This window comes from Benincasa hispida, chromosome 10 (assembly GCF_009727055.1).
Source record: "Benincasa hispida cultivar B227 chromosome 10, ASM972705v1, whole genome shotgun sequence".
NCBI lineage: Eukaryota > Viridiplantae > Streptophyta > Magnoliopsida > Cucurbitales > Cucurbitaceae > Benincasa > Benincasa hispida.
The window spans coordinates 20,110,855-20,126,478 of NC_052358.1; the positions used below are offsets into that span (position 1 = coordinate 20,110,855).

A 15,624-nucleotide genomic window follows, 5' to 3' on the forward strand; every position below is an offset into this window, starting at 1 on the left:
CAAAGTAAATCCATTATTTAATCAAAATTTAAATTATGTTCAATCTAATTTTAAACCTTGTAAGTAGGATATTTATTGGATTTTTTTTTTTTTNTTTTTTTGTGAAAAATGAGAATAAGTTTCGAAGGAATGTGAAATGAAACCATATTATCACAATCCCTTAACACCTAATCGAACCATTTTTCAAATAAAACCTTCCCAATACTCAAATCTTGTAACGTTTAAAAATATCTCTATTTTTTAAATAAAAACAAAAAAATTAGAAAAATAAAAAAAAAATTATAAAGATTTAGTTCCTAAGCTTTGTTTTTTTTTTTTTTTTTTTTCATTACAAGTTTGTCCTTAAATTTTAGCATATAATAATTAAGTTTTTATATATTATTTTTTTACGATTTAATTCCTAACATGAAAAATACCGTTGAACTTTATAAGATTTATTATCCTATGTATATACTTTTTCAGTTCAACAAGCAGAGGTAAAGGATTGGTCCAATAAAATTAATTGATGTCTTTATCCATTGAATTATGTTTTAATTCACTCCTACCATATATTTATTAATAAATGGATTAAAATCCAAATATATTTATGAATGACAAAGACCAAAGTGTTCTAGAATAACTTGAGGAGATTTTTCACAATCCTACCATATATTTATTAATAAACGGATTAAAATCCAAATATATTTATGAATGACAAAGACCAAAATGTTCTGGAATAACTTGAGGAGATTTTCACAATAGAGAGTAAACTATTACAAATTTAAAAGTACAAAACTAAATTGTCAGATACTAATATTTATGAATTAAATTGTTACAAATTTACAAGTATAAGATTAAGTTGTTATAAATTAAAGTTCAAAGACTAAGTTATTGTTTGTTTAAATACTATTTCAGTCCATGTAGTTTCTTAGTGTTCATTTTGATCTTTATATTATGGGTTGTTTGGGAAGTTGAAATGTAATCATGATTATTGGGATTCAAAGGAGCATTGAAATGCGTGATATATCGAGGACATAACGAAAATGGGATCGTGAAACATGAAAACGGTGAGAAAAATGGTTTGGTTGAAAACTGTTAGAATGGATTGAGTTTGGTATTACAAATAGGATCCAAAATGCTCAATCCGAACATTGGTTTTTTATTACATTCCATGTCAAACTCATCCCATTCCAGTATAACAAACATGCCCTAAATAAACAAAATCTCATTCCAGTGGAACAAATCGGCCTCATATACTTTTGTTTATTTTAGCATATATACTTTCAAAACTTATATTTTAGTTAGTATAATTTTAAAAAGTTATCACTTTAGTCTTTATCGTAATTTTTAACCCAGATTTTATACCTAACAAAACTCAGTTAAGAAATTGAGTGAATGAAATGTTGAGTCAAATTTTGAGTAAGATAAATGAGATGGAAATAAAAATAAAAGATCAAAATAGGCCATTTTTAAAAAATACATTGACTAAAACATACATTTCAATAATACATAAACTAAAAAGAAGCAAATTTCTTAAACTAAACAGAGAGAAAAAAGTACTTGAGAGTTGAGAAAGTGCAGTCATAGTGTTGATAGAGTCGGCATGTCGATTATTCATCATGCATCGGTCTGATTAAAACGACATGTCGTCATTACATAGTTATTATGAATAAATATGAATACGAATGATTTTGACAAGAAAATAAGAATTTTGAGTTTTGCAAAAGGTTGAGTCCATTCCAATTCTCACGCCGGCTTTCCCTTTAATTGCCGCTATAATTGATGGATTGTTCAATGTTTTTTTCTTTTTTTACTTTGAAAATCCCCAAACAATAAATGCAAAAAGAAAAAAGAAAAATCAATTCCCAGTTCCAAAACAAATTGAGTTGACCCAATTGTCTCCTTGATTTTCTTTTCTATTCAACCCATCAAATTACCCATATCTTCAATCTGAAAAAAATCAAAACTTTCTAAAGAATCAAGCATCAAATTCTGGGTTTTTCTCCCTCATTTTCAAGATTAATATGAAATTTTGATATTGATTATTTGTTTTGTTGGTGATGAGTGCGTATTAGTTTCTTTTGGTCTGCAGTCTTGCCTTTTACTTTCACCGTTTTTTTGGTTATGGCTTTTCCTTTTGCTCCAAATGATTACAAGCCAGTTGTCGAATTAATGCCATTAACGATCAAGATCATTCCAATGCCCTGCTCTTAACGGTGTTAGATCAGTGTCCCCATTTTGCTTTTCAGCAAAGACCCGATTCGACCCGGCTTAAAGGCTTTGAATTTGGAGTTTTGGGGACTTGAGATTGAATTGGATTGAGAATTCAGTATTTGGCTTTGATTAGTTTTTGACTCTTTCACAACTTTACTTTCTTCTTCTTCTTCTTCTTCGTCTTCTTCTTCTTCTTCTTCTTCTTCGTATATTGCTTTGTTTTGCTTTGCTTTGCTCGTATTTATGTTATGAATGTCCTATTCTTGTTCGCTTCTTTTTTGCGTTTCCTTTACTGTTTTTCCTCTCTGTGGTTTCCTCCATTGCAAACCAAGCTTCCTTTCCAGCTTGCAAGAGGTCCCTTTGTACTTGACGCTTTGCCTTACAATACCCACCAACCATTTTCATCCACCTTTTCTTTTCTGACCCTTTAAATCCTTTCCAATTATCTTATTCAATTCCTCTCTCTCTTTCTCCCCTTCCTTCTTTGTTCTTCTACCCCTTTCTCTCTCTAAGGATTAGATTTTTGTTTTTGTCTGTGCTTCTTCTCTTCTTCCGTCTTCTATTTTATCATTCTCAGAATTTCTCTTTGGCCCACTATCCCTACTTGTTAATTACTCCTTTACTATATCTTTTTGGGGCTTTGGATTTGTTGGGTTTGAGTTATTTCAGACAACATTTTGGCATATCCCTCCAATGCTTTTTGGGTCTCCATTGGCTAAACACGATTCGCTTTATTTCCCTTTCCGGGTTCCTGGTGGAAGGGGCAAATCTGGGTCTATCTTCGATTACTACATGAGGTAAATCCCTTGTTCTTTAAATCCCTCTGTGTTACACGAATTACATTGCCCTTGTCTCTTGTTTGGATCGAGGAATTGTGTTTTTACATGTTTTTTTTTTTTTGGGTCTTTCTGTCTTTTGTCTACACCTGAAATTTGAACTTCACTATTGGTTGTTTTAGAAATTAGGTTTCTGAACTGTTATTTGGGATTTTGTATGGTAGAGTTTTGTTATGGTTCAACTTCAATAGTCTATCCAGATGGAGATAATCTCCTCATTGTTTTATTTTCAGCTTAGTTCCCTTTTGTATGACAAATTGGACAAGAGTTGATGACCTAAAATTATGTTCAATGAAAAGAAGTCAACAATTGATGATGCTTGTAAAGATCTCAGTGAGACATGGGGTATAATGGTTTTTGTTGCTTCACCTTGGAGTTCTTGGTCAAAGAATTTCTCAACTCTTCCACTTCCTTTATAATAGTCCCTGAGTTGGAGTATTTCTTCTGTAATCTCTTTCATATCAATGGAACTGCTTGTTCTTATTAAAAAAGTTGCTGATGTTTGGTTGATTCTCTATTGTCAGGTCCTTAATCCTTATCTCATACCTGAATTTCCAGATGGGCATGTGTTGAAATTTGTTAAGAGCTTGAACTTGAAGTTTCCTTTGGCTTGGAACTTTAGTAAACAGTGGATCAGATATGGCGTCTGGGAGTTCATTGAATGATCATTTATCCAAGAAGACTTCATTTTGGGGCTTGTCATTATGGGTTTTGATCTGTATTTGCATTGGTGCATTTATAGTTTTGATTCTTGGTTTGTTATCTATGTGGATCCTGTTTAGAAAAAAATCTAAGAGATCTGTGGACAAATTCCCTATTTCCCAAATACCTAATTTTTCAAAAGATATCAGGATAGATCAGGTTGGGATTCAAACTCCCAATGACCACCCTGAAAATAGACTTCTTTCGGTTGATGTCAAAAGAAATGATGAAAATTCAGAAGTTATGGCTGTAACGAAATCAAGTGAACCTGATAACAATAGCCAATGCAGCTCCACTTACCAACATGAAAAAGCAGGCAATTCACAATCAGGGGAAGAAGGAAGCTCTGGAAATGCTCGGAAGCAGGCTTCGAGGTCGTATGGAGGATATGGAGGAATTGTGCCACCGTCTCCTCTAGTTGGCTTGCCAGAAATTTCACATCTTGGGTGGGGCCACTGGTTCACTCTCAGGGATCTGGAGCTTGCAACTAATCGTTTTTCTACTGAAAATATTCTTGGGGAAGGGGGATATGGGGTTGTGTATAAGGGCAGACTCATCAATGGCACTGAGGTTGCAGTGAAAAAACTACTCAATAATCTGTAAGGATTTACTATTCAAAGAACCATCTTGTTCTTTTCTAACATGGTGCTTTTGGAAAACTTGCTTTATGATTTGAAATGCATTTTTAGGGGTCAGGCAGAGAAAGAATTTAGAGTTGAAGTGGAGGCTATTGGCCACGTTCGGCATAAGAATCTTGTCCGACTGCTGGGTTATTGCATAGAAGGAGTTCACAGGTACGAAAAAATTCATCATCATCTATATTTAATCTCGATTAAAAAATCACCAGAACCCTTTTTGGGTCTTGTTAAGTTATATATACATGCTTTCACAAGTCGTATTTTATTGTTCCTTTTGTCTATGTTTTCTGAAATTTGCTTATTGCTCTGAAGGCTATGAGAACTTGTCTTTACCTCATTTCTTCATGTAGGATGCTAGTGTATGAATATGTGAACAATGGCAATCTAGAACAGTGGCTACATGGAGCCATGTGCCAACACGGCACGCTTACTTGGGAGGCTCGCATGAAGGTGCTTCTTGGCACTGCTAAGGCGTAAGTCTTTAAAACATAGCACATCAATTGCAAAAAGTCCTAGTAGTAATATGTTCTGGAATTGATTTCTTCTCAGTTGCTGTGTGCTTGGTGCATTAGGAACTAACATACATAAGACAACATGAATATAGCCAACAATTAGCTCAAACTCAAAGGCTTAATTAACAGAGATGCAAACATATTAACTTTATGCAGGCTTGCATATTTACACGAAGCAATCGAACCAAAAGTTGTTCACAGAGATATAAAATCAAGCAACATTTTGATTGATGATGAGTTCAATGCCAAAGTTTCTGATTTCGGATTAGCCAAACTCTTGGGCTCTGGAGAGAGTCACATCACAACTAGAGTTATGGGAACATTTGGGTATGAATGGAGCTCATTTCATTGAGATTGTTCCGTCTCTTATCAGGACCCGTAGTAAAAATTTATCCTTTTTATATTTCAGGTATGTGGCACCAGAATATGCAAATACGGGCTTGTTGAATGAAAAGAGTGACATCTATAGCTTCGGGGTTCTCCTGCTAGAAGCAATTACAGGGAGGGACCCTGTGGATTATGCACGTCCTTCTAATGAGGTAGTTATTATTATTAAATCGAATTTTACTCTATCCCAACTTGATGGTTGTGCATGTTCGTGTCAATCTCTTGGTAAACTTTGCTTATCTTTGCTGGAATTTCTATTTTTGCATATTTGATATGTGGCTATTTTGTTGAGTTCTTTAGAGAGAGTTATCTCGTGCTCCTAGGTATTTTCTACGTAACCTTTGTTAGTTTCACGAGCCTATATCCTTGCTTTTCAATCAATCTCCAATTATAATCGAAATAGCTTTTCTAGCTATATTTTTGGATACTACACTCATTTCATAAAGTATTCTACCTGGTTCATCATTGGTCACTACCTCCAATCGATTGCTTGTTGAACCTTGTAAATTGCGTTTTTGTCAGGTTAATCTGGTTGAGTGGCTAAAGATGATGGTAGCAACAAGGCGAGCAGAAGAAGTTGTGGACATGAACCTTGAGATCAAGCCAACTACTCGTGCTTTGAAACGTGCCCTTCTTGTTGCACTTAGGTGTATTGATCCTGAATCAATCAAAAGACCCAAGATGAGTCAAGTTGTAAGAATGCTTGAAGCCGATGAATTTCCACTCCACGAGGTATGTAAATCGTTATCTTGTTCTGTTACTGCATCATCGATTGTTGTCCATTGTGATTTGTCTAAACTTCAAGCATTTCATTGATATTAATTGGCTGGCTCTACAATAATGATTTTCTTTAAAAGAACATGCTTCCAGTCTAGCTAGGCATCACCTGTTCAATTTCACTAAAAGCAAAAGTCTTGTCTAATGCATTGGGTACAATGTGATTCAAGTTTCTCTGATTTCCCATGTGAAAATTTTGCAGTTATCTAACTCCTTTTCCCAAATTTTTGTTTCATAGTCATTTAAAGAGAATATTTTAGTATAGGACAATGGCTTTTAAATTTTTGTGCAAGTGCATTCAAGTCTTTACTGTGACCACGTTTTTGGACACTTCTGCTGGAACTTGTTAGATGTATATACTTTAAGGTGGTCCTGTTTTGCTATAGCTGTGTTGGCAGCTATGTCATCGAGCTTTCTTAGTTACACAGTCAAAATACTTGAAAGATGAGAGTTCTGCCACGATACCTGAGTTATTCGAGTTTACATCAATACAGTATTATGTTACACTATATCATCTCAATATGTTTCATTTCTTCATCATACAAAACTGCATCCTAAACAGTCATGGTTCAGAAACCAATTTGATTTAGCAGTAGGGCATTTGCTAATGGTTCAAAGATGCTGGTAGAAAGTTCATCTTTATACATATAACTTTGCAGGATAGAAGAAATCGAAAAAGCCGATCGATAAGCTTGGAGATCGAGTCAATGAAAGAAATATCAGGTTCAGAGCAGACGGATGGGCCGTCCGAGAACCATAAATCAGAGACAAGCCATGAATAGAACTGACAAAAGCATGAGCATAGTAAATTATTGCACCTCTCATGTTCATGTCTACCAGGAAAAAAAAAGTTGTTTTTTCTAGAGAGAAGTTTGAATTGATGGTGGTCTAGCTTCTGCTGTTTGCTCATTTCAGGCTTAGTCCTAGAGTTATGAAATAGTGATGGAAAAGGGAGAGGCCCAACAAAAGGGCCATTTTTCATTTTCCTCACACAATAACAAAAGGTCTGAGAGAGACAGAGAGATTGAGAGAGAAAGGGAGAGAGATTGTACAGGCTTGTCTGAAGGACCACCGGACATGGCCGAGCTGGTTTGGCTTTAATTTACATTATTGTAATTTCTTCTTCTCTTTTTTTTCACTTTTTTCACCTCCTTTTTGAGCATCTCTTTGATTGCTGCTGTTCTGTGCATGGCGACCATGACTCAACTCCTCTTATTCATTTCTTTTGTTAAAAAGAGAATGAGTTTCTGCTTGATATACTGGTTGGTTTTGCTTTGTTCATTACCATGTTTTGGATGTCATTACACATTCCTTGGTTCTCGTCTTTCTACGATCAATATTGACATGCGTTCTTGTGCTGCAAAAGCATATCGATATATCTTCATTGGTATGAGGTCATCACTTTCGAAGACCAGGAAAACCCGTTGTTACGAAATGGAGAAATTGAGTAACGAGTGAAAAAGTAGAATTGTCTTTTCCTATGTTTTGGATATCATTACAAATTCCTTGCTTTTCATCTTTCTACGATCAATATCGACTTGCTTTCTTGTGCAGCAAAAGCATCAACATATCTTGGTTGATATGAGACAATCACTTTCCGAGACGAGGAAAACCTGTTGTTGTGAAACGGAGAAATTGAGGAGTAATGAGTGAAAAAGTAGAAAACATGTGAATTTCAAGTACTACTACTGGTTGATGATGATGGATGATGAAAGGAATGGGAGTGTTTGATTGATTAGTAAAAGTGAAGCTAATGCCTTTGTGAAGCAAAAGAAAGAAAAGAAAATAGTTATGGAGTCTACATTTGCCATTGGTCAGAGGCAACCTCAATTTTCAAAGTTTGTTGTTGGGGAAATCAATTAATCCCCATCATTACTTCATTTTCAACCTTTTGCCTCCATCTCTCACTTTTCATGTTTCTGGCTGTGTTTATTGCCATTTTTTCTTTTTGGATTAAATTGACTGTGTTTGAAATAATTTTTTACAAACAATGTTTTTTAAATAAAAATTGATTTTTCTATAAGCACCATTGCAAAAATCATTTCTCTTAAACAAAAAATAATTAAAAAATACCCGTACTGTTCGTTAATTTTTGTTTAAAAAATTTTCCTAACTTTTAAAATTTTCATTAATATTCTTAAATTTAAAAAGAAATTCAAAAATACTTTTATTGTTAGTATATAAACAGAAATCGTTATTATCTCCATTTTTTTCATTTACTTCAATTTATGAGTGAACACTTCCTTATTTTCCCTTTATTCCTCAATACTCTCTTAATTCCCCTTCTTTCAATTTTCAATCTCGAAAACTACACCCTTATAACAAGAAGAAAGTTTAATAATTGAACTACTAAGAGACCTTAGGATTTAAATGTTTTAACAACAATGTACATTAGAAGCTGAACATGATTGAGAAGTAATTTTTTAAAATTATTGACTAAATTGAAATAAAACTCAAATCTCAGAATAAAATTGTAACCTTTTGAAACCTATGATCAAAATAAAATCAAACTCAAAATTCAAAGATTAAAAATATAATATTTTGAAAGTCGGAGATTTTCTCTTTTTTATGATTATGAATTCTTTAGAATTTCAAGTATAATGGGAAAAGAAATAAGAAATAAGTTGAAAAGAAAGAATTGAAATCTTGGGTTACACAAAAATGTGTGTTTGCAGAGAATCTAATTTGACACAATCATCATAAATGCCAAGTCCCCCACTGACCACTCTTTGAATTTCAAGCTCTTCAAACTTTGACTTTTTTTTTCTTTTTTAATTGTCCAAATTAATCAACGGTCCGCATATGATAATCTTATTCTTGTAGCATGTTTTTTCATAATATAAATATTGGTCGTTTTCTTTTCCTTTTCCCCTTTGATTATAGCATTTTGTTTGTTATTTTATGTTTTATAAGATTAAGAAATGGAAGTTTTCTTTTTTTAAAAAAAGGGTATTTGGAATTACATTATATTATATGCATTTAATATGTTGATATCATCATAATTCCTAATGTGGATACAATGTATATAAATGCATTAGTTTAATGATATAATTATGATTTGGTTACTATCATTTTATATTTCGTATATGATATATTATTTCTTATATTTTACTACTAAAGCTTCTCAATATTCATATATTAGATACACATAGAATTCTCTAAAAATTGCTTAAAAAGGGATTATATTTAAACTTCAAATAATTTCCATGCAATGATTTTACGAATAACATCGTCACTTTATAAATTATTGAAAATAAAATATGAAATAAGCATCTTATATACAAGGATTCTCCCACTTCTAATAAAACCTTCATTTTCACATAATAATAATAATAATAGTGGGCTTGACTACATCATTGCGGGTACCATATAAAATCTTCTCATCCTACTTAATATTTCAAATAAAATTATGGGCAAAGGTCGGTTTATATCTTTGAATTTTGAGAGTTGTATCAATTTAAACTCTAAACTATAATTATATCAATTCAAATATCAAACTAATAATTATATCAATTTAAACTCTAAACATTCAAGTGTATCAATTTAAACCCTAAACTTTCATAAGTATATCAATTTAGATCATGAATTTTCATAAGTGTAGCCAAATAAAACATAATGGAAGGTTTAAATTGATAATTATTATGAAAGTTTAGGATTTAAATTGATAGACTTATAAAAACAATGATACAATTATTAGTTTATGATTTAAATTGATATAATTATTAATTTTGAGTTTTTAAATTGATACATCTTCTAAAATTAATGGGTTTAAATTGATAATTACTCTGAAATTAAATTCTAAAAAAAAATCTAATTCATTGCTTATGATCCTTCCCTATTGCTCCTATATATATATGTATAGGGGAAAAAAATGGAATGTAGCTATTTTATTAGAAAACTAATGGAATGTAGATTCATAGTCTTGGTTAGATATAATTTTAAAATCTACACGTATGTAATAGTTATTTGGGGTGACTACTGCGACGATTTTCAATGCGACGAAAAAGTCGGAAGATGAAATGAGGTGGTAGTTACAAAATTTGATGGGTTCAAAGGAGGAAATTGTTGCGACAGTGACTATGACGGAGTACTAATTTGGGAATTTGATGTAGTGGGAGGCGGCGAAGATAGAGTGAACGGAGAAGTCGACGATAGAGTTGTTTAGACGACGATAATATTTATCTTGATATATTTAGTTGGTATAATTGTCCAACCACCAATATAATGTCTTTTCGATGGGTTTGCTTTTAAGAAATAAAGTAATTTGTTAAAATAAATCATGATACATTTTTGAAATCGAAAAGTTGAAATAAATATGGTTCATCATTCGGTTGATCACAATTAATTAACAATGGCACTCTTAAGAACAAATTAGAGTATTAGGGGCAAGAAAGGAGAAATTACAAGATGCACTAAAGCTAATTAATTATAATGTCAATTACATTTATATATAATAATTAAGAAAGAGATTAATTATTTAATTAATTTGATGGGTGTTGCTTTGAATTATTAAATGATGGATTAACCAAATCTTGCAACAGCCCATACTGATCAGGAACCTGATCATAATATTGTTGTTGGTTCAGATTTTCATAGAACTCGCCGGACAAGAAGTTCGCCGGAGCTAATCCCGGAAGGTACGGCGGTGAAACCGACGGCGGCAAAACTCCGGTGGCATTGTGGCCTCGAAGTATAATTGGACAATAATGGTTGTGTTTGCCTTCATATGTTGTTATAACAAAACATGGATCTTCTGATGATCTTTCTACTCTTTTTTTCACACTGCAATTTTGACTTGTGCATTTATAATAACTTCTGCACCCAAAAAAAGAAAACCCGAAATCTATAAGCTTAGATCCTGTTCCGTAACCGTTGGAATTTTTTGTTTTTTGTTTTTGAAAATTAAATTTATTAAAAGGTTATTTTCAAATATAGAAAAATGAAAAAAAATATTTATAAATATAGCAAAATTTTACTATCTATTTGTAATAGACCGCGATAAACTAGGTCTATCTGTGTCAAACTGTGATAGACTTCTATGTCATGATAGACACAGATAGTAATCTATATTGTTATGATAGACATAGATAGTAGTTTATATGGTCTATCGTAGATAGATTGTGATATTCTACTCTTATTTGTGAATACTTTCAGCAGTTTTGTCATTTAAAATAATTTTCTCTAATTAAACACACTACTTTTATCTAAATGTTTCTTTTGTTATATGTTTCCAAAAAAGTTTTGGAAATTTAAAAAAATATAATTTTCACTTTTGAAACTTGATAAAAAAAAAAAAATTAAGTGTTTAAAAAAAATGTGAAAATAACTACGAAAGTAAACATAAATTTTTTAATAGAAAATTAAAGACAAAATTATTATTAAATGGTTAAAATTTTTTAATCAAGTGATGATTTTAGCCGTAACACATTTGTAATTTATGTTTAGTGTATTAAATCATAGTGGGAAATAATGAGAAAAATTGCAAACCTGAAAAATATGAAAAGTAGAGGTTTAGATTAATCTCATTTTAGTCCCTAGTGTTCGTTTCTATTTTGGGCTTTCAAACTATTACGTTTGTTCTATTTTAATTGTTGGACTTTTAAAATATTTATTTTTTCCCTAAGTTCCTGTATAAAAAGATTCACTATGGTTATTATTATGTTACTTATTTATTTGAATTAAACCTCCATTTCGTTCGAAGTTCATCTCTAACCTATTTAACTTAAAATCATGCTTATATTAACTTATACTATGCAAACTTAAAACCACCCACTATTAACTTTGTTAAAATTTTAGAAAATCAAAATCAAAATTGTTATTTCTAAAACTTTCATCGACTATAATGGACAAGCTAAAAGCTTAGAAACCAAAAAATAAACCAATTTAGCTTGAAAGTTTAGAGATTAAAACTAGAACAAACTTGTAAGTTCTATTTAAATCTAAAAGTGCATTGAAACTAAAAAGAGTAGAAAATCCATATAAATATTTCTAGGGTTACAATATCTCAATTAGTACTATTCTTCCACACACATAGATTATGTTATATACAACCCTTGTGGGGTTATCATAATCTGTGATTATTTGTTTTAAGCTGTGCCCAAGTTTATGTTGATTCAAATACAATAATTAGCTACTTTTGTACAAAAATGAAATAGAAATATATATATATATATATAGTTAACCAAATATTTTCTTTTTATTTTTTTACCTAACTAGGTTTTAATTTTTAATCAGGTTAAAAGAGTGAGAACTTGAGAGAAATGAAATGAGATTAACCTTGGAAAAGGGCTGTTTTTGACTGCTTTCTGACCATATTTTCTCCATCTATATCCATCTTCAAGATTATCAATTTCAGTTTTTGTCATGAAGGCAAATCGTGGCCCTTTTTCTCTTTTCTCCTTCTTTTTTCCGCCATCCCTGTACGATAATTATACATACTATATAAATAACACGAGAGATTTCATCTCAAAATCATTTGACGATGAGAGAAGCAGTCGATGTATTTTATAAAAATTGTGAATTCTCTTAATTTTTTCATTCTAAAATACTCAACTTATCTTCTCAAGATGAAATATATGATATCATAATCCATAAAAAGAGCCGAACAGACATTTGGTCAAAAAAACAAAAGTTGAAAAAGTTCAAGATCAAGCAAAAGGATACCTGAACTATACTCCTCTCATTATCATTTTTTTTTTTTTTTTTTTGAAAAGCTCAGTATCAATTTGTTTGGAGATACTACTTCTTCATATCTAATAAAAACCCTAACTTTTTTTTTCTCAATTTATTGTTATTTTTTCTATAAATATTACCCCCCATAAATTTTCTTCTATACTCAGATCTCACAAAAATCACTAATAGTGTTGATCCCTTTCGATTTTTCTTATGAATTAATTCCCTCTCAAGAAGGAAGAAGAAAGGATAAAACAAAAAATAAGAACATCATCAGCAAACCCTTTTTTCTTTTTTTTGATGATTGAATATTTTGCATAAATTAACCATGAAAGGGAGTAGTAGCTAGAGAGAAGAGACCTACACTTTCTTGCTATTTTCTCCATTTTTATCATCAAACCCTTTCACCTCCCCACTCTTGGAAGACTCACCACCACCCGCGGCAGCCTCATCGGACGAACACGTGGTCGAGGAACAATTCGGTGTCGACGGGTGCTCACCGGTCACTACCGACTGATCTCTAAGTCCCAACGACTTCTTCGAAGCATCATCAATCGGAGAAATAACTTCGGACGACGAGCACGACATCTCGAGGAGGTTGTTGTTGTAGCCATATTCAGCTGATACATGTAAGAAATCAGAGTAAAAGCCCACACTAGAAGGAATGATATCAAAAGCTTCATAATAAGGGCTTGTCAAAGGAGGAGCTTCAAAGGGTTTGTGAGGATGGAAGTTGTGAGTGAAAGGATCAAAGTTTGGGTAATAAGGATTCTCCTCCTCCTCATGATGATGATGATCTTCATTTGACATTGGAAAAAAAAAAAGGAAAATTAGAAAGATCAGTGGGAATACAAACTAGGAAGAGATGAAAAGAAGCTGAATTTAGATCCTTCAATTTTGCTTCTTCTTCTTTCTTTTCTATTTCTTTTCTGTTTTGGGTGTGTGTAAAAAAGTGAACTTTGCCTTAGATCTTTGTTCTATTATACACATAGAGAAGATGGAGTTAGAGATATGTCTTAAATTGAATGGTGGATTTTTGCTTACTAGATCTACTTCTTAATTTCTAAATGTGATTTTTTCAAAAAGAAATAAAATATAACACTGTTTTATTTTCATTTTATTTAATTAATTAATGGAGATATTAAGAAAAAGAACTTCATTGGAGTCAAATGCATGGTTTGTACTCAATTTTAAATTGAACTTCCATTTTGCTTTAGAAATAATTTAAAATGGGTGTAACTAATTAATACACACCAACCAAATCATCAGAGATATCAAAAGTACTACATATTTTTAATGTAAACATGAAACAATTAGTCATAAAATTCCAATGATTTTTAAAACTTTTCTTAGAACTTCAATTTACCTTAATGTATTTTCTAAAATTTTGTATGACCAAGAACGAAATCTCACTTAAGGTTTAAGAAATGTCATAAATAAATCCTTTTAATCTCCACGTGCTTCAAGATAATAAAATTTTCTCTTCGACTCTTTCCATGCACATGTATTGTTAGTGAACTATATAAATTTATGTTTCAATTTCCTATTTCTTTATTCTTTACTTGTTGACTATTTAGGTTGTAACACTATATATACTATTTCCATCCGATTTTTACATGAAACGGAGAATATTTCAATAATTTTAATCGCTATCAATTGATATTTTAGCCAAGAGAAGTCATAATCATGTTATGAATAATGGAATAAGAATATGGTTTAGGGGTCAAAATTTTCTGCTTTTAAATACTAAAATATCAGAGTTAGGCAGAGATGTGTCACTGCCCATTTCGCTGTGTCATTACCTATAATGCACCAAGACGTCCATCACATTCTTTCTTTGTTTCTTTTTTAAGTTAAAATTTTATTTTTCAAGGGAAAAAAAAATCCTTGAATCCTTCCTTCAAAGTTTATAATTTGTAAGGAACAAAAGAACATACAAATTACAAACTAATAATAAACACTGTTCCTCCATCACGCTTATAGATTCGATTTTGATCGAATTTGAATCATTCCTTGAATCTTTAGGACTGCAATTCTCTGCATTCTTCCTTACATTTTTGTACTTTTTTCCCAACTTTTATTTGCTCATCATTTCCTATGAGTTTGTGGCTATGTGACTCTTTTAATTTATTGTCCTTGTTGAGTGTTTATGTATATGGGTGTGTTGATGGGGCTTGGCATGTGCGAGTAGAGGTGAGACGTTGCATGCAGAGGTAGGTCGGTGGGGTTTGGCATGCGTACGGTGAGAGTGATGAGTGTTGGAATGTTTTCTAGGGTTTAGAGAAATGCGTTATATAAACTCTCCAATCATATAATCTAATATTTTTTCTCTAATAATACACTACTCTCTCCCTCTACCTGTAAACATAGCTAACACACTATTAACATAAATCTCTATATTGATTTTTTATTATTTGATTTTTTTGTTTATCTTTGATTGTCGATTGAGTAACAATATGTGCACAGATACTATTTGAACTTTTAAACTTTAGATTATTTCATAATGCTAAACTATTATTAATTTGAGATCTTCTCTTCTTTCTTACAAATTTTCAAATGGGTAAATAATTTGGTTCCATTTTATTGATATCTGTCATTCTTTCAAGACTCGAGCTATGAGGTGGAGTATTAGTTAGCTAGGAATTTGGAGGGAAAAAAAAAGAAGGAAAAGAAAAGTCATGAAAAAGGGTTTTTTAGCTAGATTCTTTTCAAGTAGTGCACTATCTTCCACTCTTACAAAACAGCACTCATTTAAGGTAATGAATTAGTGGAGGAAATGAATAAGGAATAACTATGTACTAAGAAAAAGTACAAACGCTAAGGAGACCAAATTTTGATTAATTACTACATGAAAAAGGACCCAATTATACGCATGGATGACCTAATATGAAATTGAAAGTGTTGAAA

The 15,624-nt window shown here is 31.6% G+C and overlaps 2 protein-coding genes across 2 annotated transcripts; one reads left to right on the top strand and one right to left on the bottom strand.

The window, feature by feature from the left end:
- The first annotated feature begins 2,106 nt into the window (after positions 1-2,106).
- Positions 2,107-7,302, top strand: LOC120088361 (probable receptor-like protein kinase At2g42960). The gene is made up of 8 exons (XM_039045589.1): positions 2,107-2,990; positions 3,554-4,330; positions 4,421-4,525; positions 4,720-4,842; positions 5,038-5,208; positions 5,291-5,420; positions 5,791-6,000; positions 6,705-7,302. The coding sequence occupies exons 2-8, from the start codon at positions 3,669-3,671 to the stop codon at positions 6,825-6,827; spliced, it is 1,524 nt and encodes a 507-aa protein (XP_038901517.1). The 5' UTR covers positions 2,107-2,990; positions 3,554-3,668; the 3' UTR covers positions 6,828-7,302.
- A 3,133-nt stretch (positions 7,303-10,435) lies between these two features.
- LOC120089236 (probable WRKY transcription factor 56) lies at positions 10,436-13,693 on the bottom strand. The gene is made up of 3 exons (XM_039046653.1): positions 13,082-13,693; positions 12,322-12,462; positions 10,436-10,860 (listed from the first exon to the last, which is right to left on the bottom strand). The coding sequence occupies exons 1-3, from the start codon at positions 13,525-13,527 to the stop codon at positions 10,527-10,529; spliced, it is 921 nt and encodes a 306-aa protein (XP_038902581.1). The 5' UTR covers positions 13,528-13,693; the 3' UTR covers positions 10,436-10,526.
- Between the last annotated feature and the right edge of the window lie 1,931 nt (positions 13,694-15,624).